Raw genomic sequence first — 23249 nt, forward strand, 5'->3', positions numbered from 1 at the left:
TACTTGGCCTTTGAAAAATTAAAACAGCTATTTTTCCAATGACAAATACCTGTTTTTTTTTAAATTATATATTTTAGTAATGAAAAGCAAAAGAAAGAAGCTCATAATTCCATCACTCACAGATAACCATTTTATATCCTTCCAGACCTTTTTCCCTAGGCATATAAGATAGGCATTTTGGGAGCTTTTAAAAAGTTTCTCCTGGAGGAAAACACAAGGAATATTTCTGATAGATTACAAGTAACAGTGTGTATTTTTTATGAATTCTGTTTTTTTAAAAATCCTAATCAGGGACTTCCCCAGTGGCACAAAGGTTAAGAATCTGCCTGCCAATGCAGGGGACACGGGTTCGATCCCTGGTCCGGGAAGATTCCACATGCCATGGAGCAATTAAGCCTGTGCTCCACAACTACTGAGCCTGCAAATCTAGAGCCCGTGAGCCACAACTACTGAGCCCGTGTGCCACAACTACTGAAGCCCACGCGCCTAGAGCCCATGCTCCTCAACAAGAGAAGCCACCGCTCACCACAACTAGAGAAAGCTCGTGCGCAGCAATGAAGACCCAATGCAGCCAAAAAATAAATAAATTAAAAAATTTTTAAATGTACTAGAAAAACTTTAAAAAAAAAAAGAGTCAAAGTTAAAAAAAAATCCTAAATCAGGTTACATCTAAAAATCCCTTGGCAAATTTCTAGGAAGAAAACACACACACACACACACACACACACACACACACACACAATTTTCTAACAATTTTCTTCTAACACAGTTTTAATCATCAAGGTCTCTTAATGTTGGTCCATGAAAGAGTTTCAATAGCCCAGTTTAATTCTCTGCCATCATGTGCAAAATTTTGCATGAATGTGCATTTTTCTGAGAGGAATCATCAGATTCTTAGAGGGTCTGTGATTCAAAAAATGTTCAGAACCACTAAGCAGTACACTCAATCTGATTACTACCATGACTTGGGTCAGTCGCTTCCACAGCTGTTCCTGAAGTAAGCCCAGAATGCTATATGTGAATAAACTGGTTCCATTCCAAAGGAGCAGCAGAGCTTAGAAACAGGACTCCTTCTATACCTGGGGTCTCCTTCCTCGTCCATAGTGCTGGTGCTTGGGGGAGCATCATGGGACACTGCCAACAGCAGCCAATCCAATCTTAAAGACTCTGGTTGTAGGAGAGACTCAAGGAAGAATGGCCTAAGAGAAAGTTGGGGGAAAAAAATCACCAATATTCATGCTGAGAAAGGAAAGATAAAATGTGCAGATGTGAAGAAAATGTTATTAAGGGATCAAGACAGTGGATGAAATAACTTGAAAACTCTTCTGCTACAAAATGTATAGAAATGCTGGTGAAAATCTAATAGCCTTTTAACTGAACAGTTGAGCTTCAAGATAATAAGGAAAATACCAAAGGGCCAAAAAAAAGGGAGAAATAAATACCAGTATAGCAAATGTGAACCAATCAGAAGAAACAGATGGGGGAAGTTGCCATTCTCAATAACCAAAGGACATGTGTGTTTACTGCCATGTGGAGATACGAAGTGAGGCCTCAGCCCAAAGAAGTTAAGAGCGGGAACTGAGATCCACCCACAAAAAGCTGGGATATATCACCAACAAAAAGGTGGCAGAAAATCCACTCACTGGCAAAGACAACAAGGAAGCTTATCTGTCTTAGCCTAGGCATTGAAGCGGAGTTTAATTTTACACTGTTGATCTGAGAATCTCTGAGAGGGAGAGAGGGAGGAAAGAGAAGTGTGGGTTATGCGCACATTTGTGGTGTGTGCTGTGAATTGTGAAAGAATGGAACATAACTGCCAAAATCCTCCTCTTCCATAGCAGGTGCCTCAATCCTGTGGCAGTTAATAGTAAAAATGTTCCAACTGCTTATACTAGAGAAACAGTGCCCTATCAAAAGAGAGTCCAAAAAAAAAAAAAAATGGAGGGTCCGCAAATATTCTCTCCTCACCGTTGATCTTCAGGCCTTGATTTTACCAGACTGTCTAAATAAGCCAAAAACTGAGCAGGATGATGATGACAAAGTTGCATGACATCTGAAGGCAAAATGGATGGATAAAACCTGATTAAGGATCGAAGGGCAGATTCTCCAAATTTCTCATACAATCTGCATTTTAAAAACAAAACATGTTAGTCTTCAACTTCAGTAAGATAACTTGGTTACATTTTCTACGTATTTATTAGAAATGAAAATAAATATACTAACAAGAAGCTGCTCAACATGTAACAGAGTAAAACTTTACAGACTGAGACGAAGAAAATGTCTGTGCTTTAGTTCACATGAACAACATACAGGACCACTCACTGGGTAGCATAAGCAATCAGCAAAGGACTGTCAAAAGGGACCAAGTCATCCAATAACTTTAATCTTGTTGGAAGGTCTCCTTCTTCCATCTTTATATATGTAGGATTGGAACTTGCCATTTCTAAAAGACAAAGCACACCCCTTTCCCTTCATCTCATAGTGGTAAATATTTTTTTCATGAACACGTTAATCAACAATCATTAGTCATGCACCTACTGTGTGCAAGTCCCAACATTTGTAAAGCACCATAGGAGAGACAACAACAGAACAAGAGACAACCTCTGCTTTTAAGGACTTTAAAATTAAATTGGGTAATCAAGACAGTATGGCACTGGCACAAAAACAGAAATACAGATCAATGGAACAGGATAGAAAGCCCAGAGATAAACCCACGCACATGTGGTCACCTTACCTTTGATAAAGGAGGCAAGAATACACAGTGGAGAAAAGACAGCCTCTTCAATAAGTGGTGCTGGGAAAACTGGACAGCTACATGTAAAAGTATGAAATTAGAACACTCCCTAACACCATACACAAAAATAAACTCAAAATGGATTAAAGAACTAAATGTAAGGCCAGACGCTATCAAACTCTTAGAGGAAAACACAGGCAGAACACTCTATGACATAAATCACAGCAAGATCCTTTTTGACCCACCTCCTAGAGAAATGGAAATAAAAACAAAAATAAACAAATGGGACCTAATGAAACTTAAAAGCTTTTGCACAGCAAAGGAAACCATAAACAAGACCAAAAGACAACCCTCAGAATGGGAGAAAATATTTGCAAATGAAGCAACTGACAAAGGATTAATCTCCAAAATTTACAAGCAGCTCATGCAGCTCAATATCAAAAAAACAAACAACCCAATCCAAAAATGGGCAGAAGACTGAAATAGACATTTCTCCAAAGAAGATATACAGATTGCCAACAAACACATGAAAGAATGCTCAACATCATTAATCATTAGAGAAATGAAAATCAAAACTACAATGAGATATCATCTCACACTTGTCAGAATGGCCATCATCAAAAAATCTAGAAACAATAAATGCTGGAGAGGGTGTGGAGAAAAGGGAACACTCTTGCACTGTTGGTGGGAATGTACATTGATACAGCCACTATGGAGAACAGTACGGAGGTTCCTTAAAAAACTAAAAATAGAACTACCATACGACCCAGCAATCCCACTACTGGGCATATACCCTGAGAAAACCATAATTCAAAAAGAGTCATGTACCCCAATGTTCATTGCAGCTCTATTTACAATAGCCAGGACATGGAAGCAACCTAAATGTCCATCAACAGATGAATGGATAAAGAAGATGTGGCACATATATACAATGGAATATTACTCAGCCATAAAAAGAAACGAAATTGAGTTATTTGTAGTGAGGTGGATGGACCTAGAGTCTGTCATACAGAGTGAAGTAAGTCAGAAAGGGAAAAACAAATACCGTACGCTAACATATATATATGGAATCTAAGGGAAAAAAAAAAAAAGGTCATGAAGAACCTAGGGGCAAGATGGGAATAAAGACACAGACCTACTAGAGAATGGACTTGAGGATATGGGGAGGGGGAAGGGTAAGCTGTGACAAAGTGAGAGAGTGGCATGGACATATATACACTACCAAACGTAAAATAGATAGCTAGTGGGAAGCAGCCACATAGCACAGGGAGATCAGCTCGATGCTTTGTGACCACCTAGACGGGTGGGATAGGGAGGGTGGGAGGGAGGGAGACGCAAGAGGGAAGAGATATGGGAACATATGTATATGTATAACTGATTCACTTTGTTATAAAGCAGAAACTAACACACCATTGTAAAGCAATTATACTCCAATAAAGATGTTAAAAAAAAAAATCAAATTGGGAGGCAAAGCATATTGGAAGTTTTAAACAAGATAAAGGAACAGATAACCAATACGTGACTATTACCATTGAAAATGTCCCCTTTATATATGTAATATACATATTACATATATAAGCTATTATATATAAGCTATTATATATGCAAGCTAATATATATATAAGCTATATTTCTACCATCAATGCCAAATTCTTCAGTTTTTTTCTAGAACTGGTATCCCTAATCCATCTTTTGGGAAAAAATTAGTTAATTAAATTTAATTAAATTAACTTAAAAATATTTGACCTATTTTTTAAAAACATCAGTTATAACAAATCTTCCTCCAAAGGAAGATCTGACTTTGGGGAATAGCCAAGTCATTTAAAGCCAAGTGTGTAAATAAAGTGAGTGAAGATCTAGTTAAAACTACTTGTAGTTAAAAAATATATATGCTTACATATATATGAATCGAAAGTAAAATGAGTTTTTTCAAGAAGTTTTCAACTAGGTCTGAAGATAAATCCCAAAGAACAGTTCCAAAGCTGTTTTCATGATTACAACATCATTAGAAGAGTGGAACCTGTTCAACAGACCATTTCTAAAGAGCCAAACCTTCAATTTCCGATATATTTGTTTAAAAAAATATATCAGTTTTTCCCAGTTTCATTATTTCCAATTTGATTGGGTCAGACAGTAAGTATTTAAAGGGATTCAGAGGAGAAGGCCATCATTTAGAGCATATGAAGTGAGGGAAAGCTTTATGATTGGGTGGGCGCTAAGCCAAACTTATCCCCTTAAATTTAATTTGGAAGCAGCTGCATCATCTCAAACACCCACCACACTTGCTCCAGCCAGCTCCGGCAATAAGTTAACCACTCAGGTTGATGAAGTGGTTATTTTTTTTGCTATTTTCCTGTAACCAAGGTTGGGTATAATCACATAATAGAGACAGATATAGCAAACTTCCAGTAAGTAATATCAAACATTTGAACTTATTTGAAAAGAAATAACTTTTCTTACTTCAACATAAAAGACAGTCTACCTCAATTCAGAAAAAGAAGCTGAAATCATTTCTTATGGTTTTAACTGCTAAATGTGAACTGAAGCAGAACTGTAACCATAGATCCTTTTTTCTAGAAACCTCAATGATCTTTAAGTCAGATAATATAAAAATGTATCTCTATTTGTGACTACTCACTTTTGGTAATGAATGAAAAGTTTGCTTAAAGTCTACATCAATTATTGGAAACATGACATCTGTTATTCAGAGTTTTGAGTTAAGAAAATCCACCTGTTCAAAAACATGGGACTATGTAGTAGAAAGGGCAGGCATGGCCTCTAGGGTATGAAAGCTGGTTTCTACATGAGGATGACCAACAGTGTGACCTTCAGTCAAGTGTGAAGTAGAGGCTGCTGACTGCCCACCAAAATCTCTAAGGCAGACATGCAAGCTCTTGACCCATGTCCATCCTCTTCCTTCTAGACACCTGGAGAGGTCATTTCCCAGACTCCTTTGCAGTTAGGTGGGGCCATGAGATAGAATACTTACCAACAGAAGAGATGTAAGCCACTACCAGGCCACACCTCCCTGTAAGAGCCTGTTTGCCTCTTCCACATGCTTCCCCCTGGACATAGCAACCCAATCTTAATCATCAGCCCTAAGGGAGGATAGAGATCAAAAAAATGGAAGGAACTTGGAACCCTGAGTTACCACATGCAAGAGAGCTGCCCACTGACCTGGAACATCTGTCCTGGGCTGATATATGAGCAAGAAATAAACTACCATATCTGAGTTATTATATTGTATCTGAGTTATTATGAGATATTACAGCAGTTTAGCCTACTCAACTATTATAATCTCTCTGTGCCTCAGTTTCCTTACCTATTAAACAGAACAACACCATCTACTCCAAAGTGTTGTAAGGATGAAATGAAAGAATGCTGGCAAAGTGTTTAGCATATTATCTGGCACTTGGTGAGTACTCAATAAATGGTATATATTATCTCTATATTAGTAAGTTACATGAGGGATTTTCTGGTTTTCATATATCTGCATTTATAGAATTTTACTTAAACCCAACTTCTCCAACATTGCTGTATCATTTTCTGAATACGACTGTGAGAGAAATAAAACTTCTTATAATAGTTGCAAGAACTATTACAAATTAAATTGAGTTGTAAATCAACTATACTTCAATTAAAAAAAAAAAAGTGAGCAATCTCAACAGAAAAAAAAAAACAACAAAAAACTAAATTGAGTGGAAAATTGAATGGATGGTTGACCAGAACAGAGGTGATTTTCTACTTAAATCTTCTTCTTTAAACTCAAAAATGCCAAGATGCTACTGTCCTTTATATAAACTTCTATCTTTGGTAAGGCAATCTGATTATTACCTTTCAGTCCTTCAATAAAAGTATCCCAAACACAAGGACTGTTAGTATAACTCAGCTTGATGCTCTCCTTTGCTCTTTTCAAGTCCAGAAGAAAAAAGTACTTCTTTAGGAACTGACAAGCCAGAATTTCGGGAGAGCACTGTTGCAAAGTGAGGTCTACATGTCTACTTGCACTTTTGATCTCAGAATTCAGTACATTCAGTTCCAAACACAATGTTGTCATTTCAGCCAGGTCCTTCTGAAGACTGTCTGCTATACTGCATGGAGAACATACTTGAAAAATGTCATCATCCAGGGACTCCCTCAGACTATTTACAGATTCACATGCTGCTTGATCAACAGTTTCTTCATTGCCTGAAGAGTCTCTTCTTTCTTTTTCATCTTCTTCGTCTAATATTACCTTTTTGGACTCATCAAGCAATAGCATACCCTGGTTTGATTCCATGGATGAGTTGCCAGTATCTGAAATGCCTGAAAAGTCCTTCATGGCAAATGTTTTTTCTAACTGTGAAAGCCACTCCTGTAAAACCATTCTCAGAGACTGTGGTTCAAACAATACCAGTGGGTCCTGTAGCTTGGTCCTATATAAGACAGACAAGTATGAAATTTATGTTTTATGTGGTTTTTCAAAAACAAACTGTTTCATGCTAAATAAGCCTAACAGATACAACATTACTTATCCAGAATAAATGTTACTTTTCAACTCTTTAAATAACAATTATCTCAGTAGCAAGACAACAACACAGAGAACATTACCTCTCTATTAATTCATGAATTTCAAGTCCAAATGAAACTGCCTCTGCCCCACACTGTCTCAGGACCACTACTAATGATCTCAAAAAGTCATTCCCACTCACTATAAAACTTTCTCACCCATAAATACCCACATTGCTTCTGCTGTTGCCATTTTGAGCTCTTGAAACTTGTCCTCTTCTGGAGGTTGACTAGTTACTTCTTCTTTTCCCCTAGAAAAGTGTGAGAAGAGTTAAAGGGGATTAGAACCTCCTTGGGCAAATATTTCTAAGTGCTCACTAAGTGGTAGGTATTGTACTTAATGATACATGAAACAAACAGATGAGTATAAAAAATGGTCCATGACTGGGGCTTCCCTGGTGGCGCAGTGGTTGAGAATCTGCCTGCCAATGCAGGGGACACGGGTTCGAGCCCTGGTCTGGGAGGATCCCACATGCCGCGGAGCAGCTGGGCCCGTGAGCCACAATTACTGAGCCTGCGCATCTGGAGCCTGTGCTCCACAACAAGAGAGGCCATGATGGTGAGAGGCCCACGCACCGCGATGAAGAGTGGTCCCCACTTGCCGCAGCTAGAGAAAGCCCTCGCACAGAAACGAAGACCCAGTACAGTCATAAATAAATAAATAAAAGAACGTGAATTTCTTAAAAAAAAAAAAAAAAATGGTCCATGGCTTCAAGATGAGTAAGTTCAAGCCAGAGTAAGCCCTAGCCAGAAAGAAAGACAAGAGAACAACTGTAATATAAAAGAGAATAGAATGAATGCTAAAGAGCAGCACAAGCACTGTGATCTGAAAGCACAGATACAGGAATCATTATTCTGACCAGGCAATCAAGAGAAGCTTTCCTGAGGGGGTGTATTTGCGTTAGGAAAAATGGGCGGAAAATACTGCAGGTGGGAGAAACAGCAGGAAGAAAGTAGTGACGTGTACACACCCACTTCTCTGACGGGACTGGAATTTAGAGTGCTTAGAAAGATGTGGTTGGAAATGAAGCTGGAAAGGTGGGCTAACGTCAGACGGAGGGCTGCCTTAAATGTCACAGCACTATCTACACTTTTCTCCTGATATACATAGGGATTCATAATTAAGTTACTCTAAGGGTAACACACCTTTTTTCTCATCGGAATGTCCAGTCAGTATACACTGGCCCTGTGGGTCTATCTCAATTCCTGGGTGAGTGCTGAGCTTGCCTGCCTCCAATGCCCAGATCCCCTGAATTATGAGAAAAGGCAGAGACCAGATGGACAAGATACTTCACACTGTGCCAGACCAAGGGCTCTGCTACAACTCCACTACATAAGGACTATGCCACCAGCATATCATAGGAAGGCACGTGACGACATTAATGCCAATGCTCTCATCTTACAGGCCAGAGGGCATGAGTCACCAACGTCACATGCTAGTCAGAAGCAGAATCAGAACAAGGCCTATATCCTTGGTTATCCTACTCTTACTCTAATACTCCTTCTCTAACATCGCAGAAGTTTGAAGAGATTTGGAGGTGAGGGAAGTTGTTCAGGAGAAAGATGGAAGAAGAGGTGCTAAATTAAAATTCTGTCTCAACAGACTTGCTATGGGTTGATGTAATTTTCCAACACCTACTCTGTGGTATTCACAGTTTTTATAAGCTATGCGAGTAATCTACAATGAACAGAGTCATACATGTGTCTTCTTCAAGAGGACATGGTTTATGGCTCTCTTCAAACCGACAATTGTGTTCTCTAGAATTTACACAGATTTCTCTGCAACAGCTTACTCAGTGTCTTCCTCCTTTGGGCAAGTGACTGGACCCACATCCTCTTCACATGACTGCTCATCACCCCTGGGTTCTGGTCTCACTTTCAGATCAGGGCTCGTATGAAGGGTGCCAATCTTCTCAGTAGTTTTACGCACAAAGCTAGAAACGCTGGAAATCAAATACCAATAAACTAATATGAAAAAAATCTCATTACTGCCAAGAATGAAAATTTCAGTATCTGAGTTCTGTATGTTCCTGTCAGTCCCTGAAGGAAACTTGGACTTAGCAAGTCTTTCTTTACTTCCTATAAAGAAAGACTCTTTATAGCAACTTCCCTAATCAATTACATATTTCACATAAGGCCCATGTAAAATTTATAATAAGGATTCACTTCATTTACTAAACTACTCTGATTCAATCCTAAAGAAAAGGTCTTTAATTGCAGCTGTGCCTGCAATGTTTCTGTCTACTTAGGCAAAGAAAGCCATGTGAAAACCTGCCCCATCCTAGCCAAAGAATTTCTTCAGGAAACTCAGCTGCTGATTTGTCACAATATATCCTTTGAAAAAGCAAAATTTGTATCCAGTAAAACTCCCATTAGCAGTGAAGGAGCTGCAGAACGTCTTCTCTCTCAAACTCAAATGTCATTTTTTTTTTTTCCAAAATCATTAGTTTATTCATAATACAGGGACTCAATGACACATTGTATAATTATTAAGTTATAATTATGAAGACTTTATCCTATTATGGTAAAACGTTTAAGTGGAGAAACTTGGACATAAATTCATGTAAGTCAGTTCTGGGCCCATGGAGTAGCTAGAAAGACTTCTGAAGAGTCTTCAATTCTGAGCCCAAACTGAGAAATGATTAAGTTAAGAAATGACTAATGATGTATGGAAATTGTTCCTATCAGGGATGAGGAAAAAACATTTTTAAACTTTTGCTCAGCCTGAGGGGGAAAAAAAACACATTTGTAACAACTCAAATATCCAGGTACTCAAACAAAGAGGGAAGATAAATTCCCCAAGATTGAAATGAGAAGTAAACGGCTTCGTATAACAGGCTATATGAGGAATAATCTAGAGACTTTCTTTTTCCTCATTTAAAATGTCTTTCCATTCTCAGCGCAAAAGTGCCTAACATGACAACTGAAGTAAAACCAGAAGTGGGACTAAATGACAAGACTAATGAGTTTACCTTTCCTTGACAGCCTGAAGAGACACAAGAGGAGATGGAGAACGAAATGACAGTGGAATGCCGAAGGGGAGAAAAGTTTCATTCTTATCTGTCTCAAACATCACTGAAGCGTGTGAAACATTGTCTGATGAATGGAATTGGGGAGAAGAAACAAAATCTAATCACATGAAGAGTTTTTTAATCTTTAAAGAAATTCTGAAATGAATAAAGCAAAGGAAATGAAGGATTCAATACCAAAATCACAACTGACCCAAACACAAATGAGTGGAACACACGTTTACAAGATGCACGGGATGGCCCACATATAAAACACTTGGACAGGTACCTTCATTTTTCCTACTAACCCTGAATCCGCATAAGTTGGAAAGGAAGCTTAGAGTCTCTATTAATCTCTTCTCAACAGTTCGGTCACAGGAATACTTGAACATCGAAAAGTGAAGGCAATGACCCCCAAAACTGTAGTAATTTTTCACTCCGAATGGAAAATAATTTGGTTAGGATAAAATCGTTCCACTCTTTTGGTTAATGACCTCCTTTCTTAACCTTTCCAGCACTTTGACGCATGATAATAATTAGGTACTTTACCAATGTTAGCTTAAACAGGAGGGGAAAAATAACCCAACTAAACATAAATCCATTCTTCTAATGGTGAACAGATCAATAGGTCTGGATGGAAAGTCTAACAACTTAATAAAATTATTAACACCTTGTAGAAAACTCTATGCATGAGATAATCTTGGCAAACAGAAGTCACAGAAAATAACTGCTTCACATCAGCAACCAATAAAAGACACATTCCTCACCTTCATTTCCATGTGAGCCACAACACTGATCTGCTTGGTCCTCTTCTTGATGTGAGGTGAATTCTTTAAGTCTCTCATCTTCTGAGAGGGTTTGGCTGTGAAGGGAACAAGAGTCTTCATCTGACTGACTGCCTCTTCTACTATTAATGATACGATAAATACCGGAGTCCAAGATGCTGAAACTTTCCTAAAAAGAAAAAGAATTAGAGAAAAGTTAAACTTTTATAACACAATATAGCTTTTTAAGAGAAAAATCAACACTAAAAGAAACAAGTCATTAACGACAATTATGGCTTATTAGAACAAAATGGTGAGCAAGGTCTAGGCTCCTGGCAGCCAGGTCCCTCTCACCTGCTCATGGCATCATGCTACCATATTTCTCTAGCGGGTCTCCATGAAGTCTGGCTGTGAGAATGTGAGAATGAGGATTAAATGAGACAATCCTGAGCTGCACTGAGACTCAAGCTGGCATGAAGCATCTGAAATCACATATTAAGGGTAACTTAACTTGTTCTGGAGGCTATATGAGGTATATTTTCAAACAGAATATAATAAACAATGACAAAACAAAATGTGGCTCTAAGACACACCTAAATGAAGGCTTCATAAGGTTGTCCAACAGCTGAAAGAAAGCCCCCTCTTCACCACCCCCCAAACAATATACAACATGGAAAGGAAGGTAAGTTTTGGGATCCCAGAGGTAAATGAGTACAACCTAATGTAGAACAATCTTACTGTACAGCAAAACCCTTTTAAAAGTGAGAATACCTACATGTGATGAAATGGAGCTTCTTCTACTGCTACAAGCTGAATCCAAAGGTTCAAATTTTAAGATCAGTTCTTCCAGTTGGGAAATCAGATCACCATAGGTTGTTAAGTCCAGCTGAGATTTCAAATGTTCCAATTTATCTATAGTCAAAGTTTTTCTTCCCTAATAAAAGGATAAGTAGAACCAATAGGAGAGCTTTCTGTTTGTAACTATATCTATATTCAAATGGCCAATACATTGAAAGAGGTCTAACATAGAACATAAAACCTCAAAGGTGCTTTACAAGGGCTTTAAAAGCTAATAAAAGACTTAGTAAGAATTCTCTTAGGAATTAAGAATTTAGAGTTACTGTACATATAATAATTTCACTTAAAACAAGGCCTGAAATTCAAATAAATTTGTGGGTAAATTTGATTTTTTTAAATGTAAAGTATACAGTTTTTCTCACCCCCCATCCCCACTCCAGATTTATCGGTCATGCTTCCTTTGGGGATTTACTGCTGCTTAATCTGCAGGCTAATAAAGACAAGCAACTGTGTAGCACAATCCTGCAAGCTAGAATGGTTTTAAGAACCCAGATGAACATGTAAGCTTTCTGACTCACTCTGCTGGCGATGACAGAATTCTGGAAAAGACAGCAAGTTTGAGCAGCCAGGTTCCACAGGCCTCTCCTTAGCAGGCGTTCCACACAACGTTCCACAGATAACAGGGAAAGATGGGAGACCTTCCCATTTAGGTGCAAACAGAACAGCTCATTCTTCCAGACAGCCACATCCTGAATATCTACAAAAACCACAGGGGTGAACACACAGGACATTAACCAAGTACTCCTTTTCCATTTTTGCGATGGCTGAAATTATTCTAATAAATTCATTTTCTGTATAGAGTTTGGCTTGATTGAATTTCACCTCTATTTTTATACTTGCATTTCAATGAAGAAATCATATCTTAGACACTATTCTTTTAAAAAAAGATCAAGAATAAAAGATACAGAGAAAGAAACATCTCTCTGATCTAAAATTCTGTTTTTAAAAATGCTATTTTTTGTGAAAAGAAATTGCGACTTTAAAAGTGGGCACTTCGGAGGCCAGACTATCATGCTTCTGAGTTACAAATCTGATACCTGCAACAGATTTCAGTGCAGTGTGTAAATCAACAAACTGTTCGTGAAAAAATACCTGTCTTGGCAGAACACCATGAAATGACCTAAAAAACTAGTTTTCACGGGACACCCTTAGGAAGCTTAATTCACGAGAAATCAGTGTTGGTCAGATCAGTAAGTAATGGTTCCTACACCTTTTTAATGTTTTTACAAAGTAGAAAATGACGCAAAAGTCAAGATACATTCTCTGAGCAGTCATGCTAAAAATGCTAGATTTATTTCCTCCATTGCTGGTTTAAACCAGAAGAATATAGAGATTGACTTTCTCTGCCTCAGCCACATAAAATGGCTATTGTTCCCACAAGGACTTTTCAATCCTAAATTATTAAGACACAAAACAGGAGTTAAAGCAAGACTTCTAACAGGGATAAAGATTCAGGATAAGTAGAGGAAAAAAATTAACCCATTCAATCCTTAGCAGTGGTTGCTAATATTTAAGAATAAATGAAAATTGTATTTAAAATAACTAAATAACTATACATAGATTCACAAATGTATACTTTGTAAGTATCTTATAATGGGATACATCTATGATGTTAATCTTTAAAAGAAATGTCACCTCATTCTATTTTCTACTCCTTACACTGCAAAAGAATCCTCCTACAATAATTAAATCTTTCACAAGCATGCGATTAAAAATTACATAGGAAGAAAAACACAATTACCCTTGACTTCACTCCAAAGAAGAACTTGAACATTCTGAGGAAGGAAAATATAAATTCCTCTTTCTGTCCAAGTCAGCACACAGTGCTCACTGCAAGAGAAAATGGAAGAGGTCAAGAGAATTCTAGTTTGCTCGGAATCAGAAGTTTATAATTCCCTGATTTCAGACCCTCACATTAGCTATTAAAGCAAAATCAGCCTGTACAAAGAAAACACAACAGTTGATCCAGCCAATCACGTCCTACCACCTCTTTTCTGTCTGTAACAACAGGCCAGTAAAAGATAGCATAATATGACACCAAAGTGGGAAAAATTCAGATACACGAAATACCTTCTAGAAAAATAAAAGGCTGGTATCTTACCTGATGTTTGTTAATCTAAACTTCCCATATCTGGTATGACATCTAAAACAAAGACTAAACATCACATCTAACCACTAATCACTGCTCTAGTGAGCCACTTTTAGGGAGGGTAATATATATATATTTTTTCATGTGTTTATTTATTTATTTATTTTTGGCTTCATTGGGTCTTTGTTGCTGCACGCGGGCTTTCTCTAGTTGCGGCGAGCAGGGGCTACTCTTTGTTTGTGGTGTGTGGGCTTCTCGTTGCAGTGGCTTCTCTTGTTGCAGAGCACGGGCTCTAGGCCCGCGGGCTTCAGTAGCTGTGGCTTGCGGGCTCTAGAGCACAAGCTCAGTAGTTGTGGCTCACGGGCTTAGTTGCTCCTTGGCATGTGGGATCTTCCTGGACCAGGGCTCGAACCGTGTCCCCTGCGTTGGCAGGCGGACTCTTAATCACTGCGCCACCAGGGAAGTCCCAGGGAGGGTAATATTTTGATGTCCTTAGTTGTATGTGGGCAATAAAAGGTTGAAAACTACCAGTCAACTATGGGAGTTTATTTTTTTCATTAAAGGCTACACCTATATTATCTAACCTTGTAGCACCTCATCAAGATAGGAGTGTTATCCCTATTTTATAAAAAAGAAAAACTGAAGCCCAGAGAGATAAACAACATGTTGAAGGCCATTCAGCATGAATACAGAAGAGTCAGAATTTATACCAAGGACTGTCTGGCTCCAAAACCTGGACTTTTTTCTCCATACCTCGCCGAAGCTACTTCTACCCTCATTTATCCTCACTGACCCACCCACTGTTATCTGGAATCCTGATCATTCCACTTAACTACATTCTTGGAAAGTCACAGATCTCCTAACTGCCAAACCCAATAACCTACTTTCTCATTTTCCTTCTTGATCCCCAAGCAGAGGCCAACCCTGCAAACTGTTCCTTCCTTCCTGAATCTCGCCTTCCTAGACTCTGGACACTACTTCTTGGTCCACCTTCCTTTCCAGTCCTCTGGTACTCTCCATCTCTGCTTATCTCCTTCTATACTCCTTTGCTCATATATCTCATTTACTCTCTCGAGGCTGCTATTATTATTTTATACACCACTGGTAATCCCCGGTTAGAGCATTCCCCATATAACATTCTCATTCTAGCCACCACTTAAGCATCAGCAGCGGTTCTACTGCCCTTTGAAATCCTCCCCGACAGACCACAGCACTCTCCCTCCTGCACGCAACCTATTTCTCGTCAACCCCGCTCAAACGGCACTTCATCATGTATTGCACTGTCACAACTCTTACTTTTTATTGTTGTTAAACATTTTCTAGAAATAAACTACATCTCTCCAACAAACTAAAATCTTGAGAACAGGGACTTTTTTTTAAGTTTATGCCTCCAAGAGTACTAAAAAAGGTTATCATGTGGCGATGAAACTAAGGGCAATATTTACCAGGAATTCAGTCCTCACACAAATATTAAACATTTTGCCAATATAAGATCAGATCACTGTCCCTGTGGGAAAGTAATCTTTGTCACAAAGAAGGAAGAAATGGTCAGAATCCTAGTCCAAAATAAGTAAAACTGGAAGGCTGCCTTTAGGAGCCAGAGGGGAAAAAAAACCCAGAGGCCAGAAGATCCCTGAATAAAGAGATACAGGATCAGGATTTTGACACTGAACTTGACATTCAGCTTGGAAAGATTCCTTAAGAACAGGTGGGGGGTGGGAGGGACTAATATCAGAGCTGAGACTTGGTAATTTACACACCCCTCATCCCCTTCCCCTTCACTGATAATAAACACAGGGACATAAGCCTAACAACATTGTTTAAAAAGTTAAGGAAGAGAAAGTGACACCAGTGTACCCCAAAGAAAATGAAGCATACAAATTTGCTTCCCCGTAGAATTTGTGGGTGTAACAGTGAAGGTTACCATAACACAAGTGTACACATGGGAAAAAAAGTAAAGAAAAGCCCTCTTACTCACTTTTTTTCAAAAAAATCTTTGTGAAACTCTTTACTTTAGCCATTATTTGAGAACCTTCTATGTGCCTAGCACTGTGCCCATAGAAAAGGAGTTGACAATCTGGTACTGGGATGGATATTCATAGTACAGTGAAACAGGGTGGTGACAGAGAAATGAACAAGATGTGACAACAGTGCAAGGGAATAAGTGTCTAACGTGAGCCACTGGAGGAGTCAGTAAAAGCTTCAAAGTGGCATTAATTATTGCTTAAGCTGAGGAGTAGGCAGAGCCAGATCATGCAGGGCTTTGTCTGCTATGGCAGGAACTTGTATGGGAGCTTTAAATAGTTTAACTCAAAGGAAAAACACTACCAGCAGAACCAAGCAGACTGGCCTTGCCATTAGAAAACATACTCCTGGGTAGGGGACTTCCCCACACCCCACATATCACACCATAGCCAACAAATGTTAAGTGTCTATGATGTGCCAGGCATTATGCCAAACGCTGAGAATAACACAGTGAACAAAACAGACATGAAGCCCTCAAGGGCCTTACTGTCTAGGAGTAAGAGAGGCATAAATACTGTTTGAATACGTAATTATAAACTGTGATAAGTGCCGTAAAGAAAGAGTTTTTAATATGCTTTATCTAACTATGGGCAAATAAATAGTTGTCTTTCTCCAGTAACTTTTAGGATGAATTATGGACTTGTGAAAGAGTTATACTGTTTACAATTTATTTTCAAATATTGCATTGTAGGTAGTGTGACATACACATACGTTAGTTAGGGGCAGTTAGTTAACATTTCAAGTGTTTTTTAAAATTACATTCAAAGCACGGTTAGTTAGCCTTTGAAAGAACTCGATCAGGAGCCAAACTCCAGAGTACCCTATACCAGCTCTAAATAACATTCTCTGAATCTGCATTAGGGATCTTATTAATTAGCCTAAGAGATATTAGAAATAATATTCTGCTGTTGAAATAAGAAGAGTTCAAGACACACAGATTGACTGGAAATCATACACTGGTACGCCCATGCTTGTAGAACAAGTTGTAAGAACTGGCAAGCCCAGCAGTTGATAGCTTTAAGTGGCACTCTGTGCTGCCACTTAATAGTGGACTTTTTTGTACCTAATCCAACTAGAAGGCTAGCTGAACTCGGATGTTAGAATATGGCTGGCTGGATCCACCTTGAGCAGATTTTTCATGCAAAGTACCTGAAGAATAGAGAGCTGAAATTTCACCAAGCTTACAAGAACAAGTTCTACAACTACTTTTGTGCCTGCCTGCTAAGAAACATACATATGCAGCAGACTTCAGTCTGAGACTTGCTTTCATTGGAATATCCCACTAGGGAGAGGAGGTTATGAAAGAATGTGTATCTACAGCTCTGAGCTCTATTTGTCAAAAGTTCTCAACAACTGTGAAGTGTCCAACTGGTTTAGGCCAGTTCAAAACAGAAAGGGAAGCATATTTCTATGCTTTTTTTCATTCCTCTTATATGTAGAACACTTCACATAACACAGTCATTTCCTAATTTTCTAAAAATGATTTAGTACAAAAACAAACTTGAAAAGCTAACTGCCTTGAACAAGAAACAAAGAGGAAAAGTTAAGTGTTCATTTTTTTTTTAAAGGATTGAAGGGAGAAACTTACCTAAGATATAAGAGTTTGGGGAAAGACAAAGACTGGGAGGATCCAACCGTATGATCATACTGAGGTTCTGATCTAGGAAGCAAACATGATTAATGATTTAATCAAAATATAAAAGTATCTTTTTCCCTATATAGGAAAATTTCTGCCTCCAAAACAAATTCAAGAGCCTAACTGCATTTGCCCTTATTGAATTTGCTTTAAGCATATGAAAGATAACTGATTAAAGACTTTTTGGTTTCCCTGAATCTTTTAATAAAAATTCTACTTCACTCTTAAAAGGCATGATAAAATCTTTAACGCATGTAGAATATCAGAGGTTTCAAACCAAATCCTCCCTGTAAGTTCCTCAAATACTCCCTACTGGCCATACAAATCATTACCTTAGATTAATCACAGGAAGAGGTGGTGATGAGAGGAGTTTCTTAAACTGATGTGTACTTATAACTTCTCCATCAAAGTTCACTTCCCACATCCTGGAGCCAGGGCGAGCACAGTATATTAGGGGCTGCTGGCCGGCAGAACATCTTCCAGGGAAGAAACAAGCTCCGTATTCTCCATCTCTTTCCTTGTTTCCAATTTTCCAAAATTTTTCTCTAATACCCGACCCCCGCAGAAAAGAGAAAGCATGTTTACTCACAAAAAAGTCAAAAGCAATGGCACTACATATCGGCATGGTCATAATAACCCCACCCACAATGTCCTCTCCTCATATTAGCAATTTACTGGAAAGAACAACAGAATGGAAAGGTCAAAATGGGGTTCTAGCTCTGATTTGCCATTAACTATTTGTGTTACAGAAAGCAAATGACTTCAAGTTAGTACTCAGTTTATTATCCACAGAATGTGAACGCTCTTTTCAAAACTAAAAAGTAAGTGCTACCAAACCATTTCCTACATCCTTAAGTCCTACTGACTGCTTCCCAAATCACCTTGTTCTTTGGTCACTCCATGGAGGCTACTGATCTACCCTGTCTCCAGGCCACTCCTCTGCCACATATACCCAATATATGCCTCACTCTTTCCTCAAAATGCTAAGTCCTTCTGAAAGTCTGTACCTTGGAACATTCTGTTCCCTGAGGGTTACATGAGCTAGATATATAAGAGAACTGCATATACAAAACTGCCTGAGAACATGGAAGGTGAGAATGAGGATATCTCTTTCCAAACACTCCTTTACTTATTCTTCATAAATTAGCTCCACCATTCCTCCTCTGACAGACTTCCCTGACCCCTATAAGCAGAACGATATGCTTCCCATGCTATGTTTTCAAAGCATTCACCACATTATATACGGTAGTTGTGTCTATTTGAACAGTAGGTTACGACTTTCTTCAGGACGAACGTCATTTCTTTTTCCTCTTTAGTTGAATTCCCAGTGCACAGCACAGTACCTGGCCCACAGAAAGCACTCAATGCCTTGTAGTGCTCCGTATAGTCAAACTCTTTATTTGGACAATGGCCTGATACGGTCTCTAGCATGAACTTACTACGTGACCTTAGATAATTCAAGAAATATCCCTGTACTTATTTGCTTTATGAATAAAATATAGCATCAGCTTTACTAGAAGAATATGGATGTGAAAGTGCTTTAAAATGTATACCCAGCAATACAAGAAGTTACGGTTTTATTACCTATGTTCCTTATTTGGGAAATAAAATATATTTCTTGCTTATTTCACATCCTCTATGGTGCTTAACAACAGTGCTACTAATTCAGAGGAGCGCCATAAATATTTCCTGAGTAAACCAATACAGTCAGCTCATTCTCATTTGTATGCTCATTAATCTTGCTTTCCACATTTTCAAACGACATGTGACAGGCACAAGGCTAGGTATTTCCTATACATTATCTTAGTTAATCCTTAAAACTATCTCTACCTTCTGGATGGGGAAACTGACATTTGGCAAGGTTTAAGAAGCGGCAGAACTAGAACTTGAAACCATATTGTCAGGCTCCCTTATCCAATGTTCTCTCTACTACAACATAATTCTTGTTTCTGTTTGTTCTATTTCCTCCTGGGATCCACCCCGTTCATTAACAATACTGACAGAAAGTAGCAGGAAAAGCAAACTCATATCTCACTTTGGTTAGTTATTAGGAGCCCTTGTTTAAAAAAGAAAAATGCTTCTTTGTTTGGAAGGGAATATACCTTGAAACGAAACTTAAAACATACATAAAATTTTTCAATTATTGTACTATCCATGTACCCCCAAACTGAATTCTAGTTAACAAAGTAGGCACTTCTAAAACATGTTATTTTTACAGTTAGTTATTCTCATAACCAACTCTAGCCACAATCTTGTAAAATGGGAGTATAAATGATTAGGAACTGTACTGCACACAGGGAAAAATAAGCCTCCACTTATTTAGCTCTTTATACCATTTCACTAGATTCTCAAAACAACCCCAATAAGGTGTTCATTCAATTCAGTGTTCTGACCACTTGTCAGAATTTCAGCCAAATTTCTGAATTGGGCTGTTTGGTAAACTCGAAAACCTATAGATGAAGAATATTTAAGAAATTTGTGAAGCTAACAAATATTTTACCAAAATCTCAAGGATGGATTTGATGGTCAAAGGTCCAATGTCAAAGAATATACTAGAGGTAACTGAGGTAACAGGAAAGGCACAAAATCAAGACAGAAGGATTCTAGTCTGCCTCCTCCCAGCTGCATGATGTGAGGCAAGCTCTATCACTCACTAGGCTTTCTGATCTGCAAAAATGAAAGAGTGACACTACATGATCTCCAGTTCTGTAAGTCTAACTTCACCACCGATCTACAGTCTGAAATAAGTCAGAACCGAGTACACCATCCTTCCTACTAATTCTATGTAAACTGATCCTTTGCATCAAAGCCTTGCGCCTCTGCTGTACAGCTAGGTTCTCTGATACCAGACATCTGCAACCTACTATTACTGGTCTCCTTCCCACATACCTTTCTCATCCCAAGAAAATAAAAACAAAGTGCATCCTCTCCTCATCCTTCCCTCTACTAACCCTGACAGTCAGCATACATTCCTTCAAAACTTTTGGAATCCAGTCTCCTACTTTCTAGAATACCAGTCTTCTAACTGAGACACAAGAACCCCTGGAAAAACATAAAAAGTTTCCAATCCTGAATAGTTCTAAGGGAATCAATTTCCAAACCCTGATTTTCTACACGTACACTTTCTTAAAATGATCTGAGAACCCACGTACTTAATTAGTGTGACATTTAAGACTGTCACTCTCCATGTGGTGCTAATTTACCAACGTGATCTCCCACGACTCCCCTACTCAAGCCAGAGGACACATTTTAGAATATGCCTAATTCTTTCTCACTTTTCCCCAAGAGGCTGTTCCTTCCTGCTAGAATATGCTATCCCCTCTTACCTCTCTTCCTTCAAACTTCACCTATTAAATATCCTCAACAAATTACTGAAGCTGGCTAGTGGGCTCACAGTGGTTTATTATGCAATTCTCTCTTCTTTTGTGTGTGCTCAAAATTCTCCACGATAAATTTTTAACAGAGGGGCTGGGTCCTGAGGAATATGGTAGCTGGACAGGGCCAATGGAGGGGGAAAAAAAATGCCCAGTGAATATTTCCCTGTGGTGAGAATGGCTGAAGAACTTAAACACAGCAATACACAACATTCATTTCAAACCATTTCCTATTCTGTTCTGGTATTTCACAGCTACCGCCAATGTACTCCTTTGCCATTCATTGGACCTTTGGTTCCACTGTTGAGATTTCATTAAATATCTGTCAGCTTCATAAAGTTCTTATTTTTCATCCAATTTTACCCTATAGTAAAATTCTATTAAATACACAACAAATTTCAACAACAACAAACTCAATCAAGGAAGACTTCCCAATTCCCCATATAGAAACAGGCCTTTGTTCGGCCTTCCTTCATGACACTTAGACCAGGCTTCTTGGTAGAGTTAACTGAATATTTGTCTTAGTCACCCACTGGACTATGTCACTCTCCTCTACCTCCTCTCTACTCACTAACATCAGCTTGCACACAGCTGGTTCCTTATTAATATCTGTATAACTGAATTGAGGGGTTTGGGCGAGATGACTTCCAAGTCCCTTCCAGTTCTAAAATTCTGTATTTCCAATGACTCATGGTTAGTCAATATACCTCTCAGTATCACACAAGAAGCATCGAGTAAGTGAAGATATAAGTAATCTTCCATCCAAATAATCTAACTGGACAACACAGGAGTCAACTGTTGTTATTGTCTGAACAGGAAACATCACAAAGGCAGCAGCCGCCTAAAGGGGATGTGACAAGGAAATAAAGTTTATTTATCTTTACGTATACACATAATCCCCTTCTCTTTACCTTTTACATGAAAACAGCTTACACAGCAAAATTAAAACTTTAAATGGGCCAAAATTAATTTGCCTGTTAGAATATCAAGTTTCGCTCATTTAAGTTTTGTGAAATAATTTGCTACATAACTGCAGAAGAGAATTCTTAAGGCTCTGTTTGTAATTATCTATTCTTAGAAGTTGGGGAGAAAAAGATGAAGCAAGTTTTAGAATATGTGAGACTATTTTTCACCTGTAGACAGTACTTCTCCCTTTGGAAAAAAAGACAAATTAGAGCTATAATAAGTGTAGAATTCCAACTGTATATCAAAAATATGTGAGGAATCAAGTAGTAACCTTGATGGGTCATCATGAATATTTAATTAATACATCAAGAATATTCTGGGGCTTCCCTGGTGGCGCAGTGGTTGAGAGTCTGCCTGCCGATGCAGGGGACGCGGGTTCGAGCCCTGGTCTGGGAAGATCCCACATGCCGCGGAGCAACTAGGCCCGTGAGCCACAACTACTGAGCCTGCGCGTCTGGAGCCTGTGCTCCGCAACAAGAGAGGCCACGATGATGAGAGGTCCGCGCGCCGCGATGAAGAGTGGCCCCCGCTCGCCGCAACTAGAGAAAGCCCTCGCACAGAAACGAAGACCCAACACAGCCATAAATAAATAAATAAATAAAAATTAAAAAAAAAAAAAAAAAAAGAATATTCTGATGTGTTGATTAAAATAACTTAGCCAATAGTAGTTAGATCTCTTCTTCTCTACCAGGATCCTACATGCAAATAAGCCAATGAGAGACAAGTTCCCCATTTCTGATATAATAGCTTTGGAGGAGAGGGACAGCGAGGAGCAGGTTGGCTCTGCCTTAATGACAGACCGGAGCATTCTGTTAGGGTAACTTGAGACTCAACTTTTCTACTCCAACAACTGTGGCAGGAAGCCTGGGGACCCACACTGCTTAGCGCAATCCAGGAGGTGTCTTTAAGATTCCATTCACAACTAGTTACATCCATCCTGAGAAAAATATACCTAGACCCATGAGTTTCTTCTAACCAGGGACCAGGAGAATAGGACCCTGGGCAATTGGTACCATTTCTATGTTTGCCATTTTATTCACACAACTAATAAACAGGCATCTTTTCTTTTTTCTTTCTTTCCTTTTTGTTTTTGGCTGCGCCGTGTGGCATGCGGGATCTTAGTTCCCCGACCAGGGATCGAACCTGTGCTCCCTGCATTGGGATCACACAGTCTTAACCACTGAATCGCCAGGGAAGTCCAGCCATCTTTTCTTTCTTAACAGCCTAGTATTAAAGAATGCTTTACT

At 38.7% G+C, this 23249-nt stretch overlaps 1 protein-coding gene across 9 annotated transcripts in view; it reads right to left on the minus strand.

The window, feature by feature from the left end:
• Window positions 1-23249, minus strand: part of HPS5 (HPS5 biogenesis of lysosomal organelles complex 2 subunit 2) — a 45561-nt gene that overhangs the window by 13660 nt on the left and 8652 nt on the right. For 5 of the 9 annotated variants that reach the window (XM_059931226.1, XM_059931227.1, XM_059931228.1 and 2 more), the window contains 16 exons: window positions 21744-21877; window positions 17995-18207; window positions 17615-17686; window positions 13654-13742; window positions 12431-12609; window positions 11830-11988; window positions 11058-11244; window positions 10255-10378; window positions 9076-9225; window positions 7456-7533; window positions 6569-7149; window positions 5724-5832; window positions 2735-2811; window positions 2323-2443; window positions 1969-2124; window positions 1080-1199 (listed from right to left, as the gene is read on the minus strand). In XM_059931226.1, the coding sequence (XP_059787209.1) occupies window positions 1080-1199; window positions 1969-2124; window positions 2323-2443; window positions 2735-2811; window positions 5724-5832; window positions 6569-7149; window positions 7456-7533; window positions 9076-9225; window positions 10255-10378; window positions 11058-11244; window positions 11830-11988; window positions 12431-12609; window positions 13654-13742; window positions 17615-17686; window positions 17995-18207; window positions 21744-21877 (2549 nt within the window). Of the gene's footprint in view, window positions 1-1079; window positions 1200-1968; window positions 2125-2322; window positions 2444-2734; window positions 2812-5723; window positions 5833-6568; window positions 7150-7455; window positions 7534-9075; window positions 9226-10254; window positions 10379-11057; window positions 11245-11829; window positions 11989-12430; window positions 12610-13653; window positions 13743-17614; window positions 17687-17994; window positions 18208-21743; window positions 21878-23249 lie in introns of those variants that run through there. The other 4 variants (XM_059931234.1, XM_059931232.1, XM_059931231.1 and 1 more) reach the window with 4 other exon arrangements.

Source organism: Balaenoptera ricei, chromosome 8, assembly GCF_028023285.1.
Source record: "Balaenoptera ricei isolate mBalRic1 chromosome 8, mBalRic1.hap2, whole genome shotgun sequence".
Lineage (NCBI taxonomy): Eukaryota > Metazoa > Chordata > Mammalia > Artiodactyla > Balaenopteridae > Balaenoptera > Balaenoptera ricei.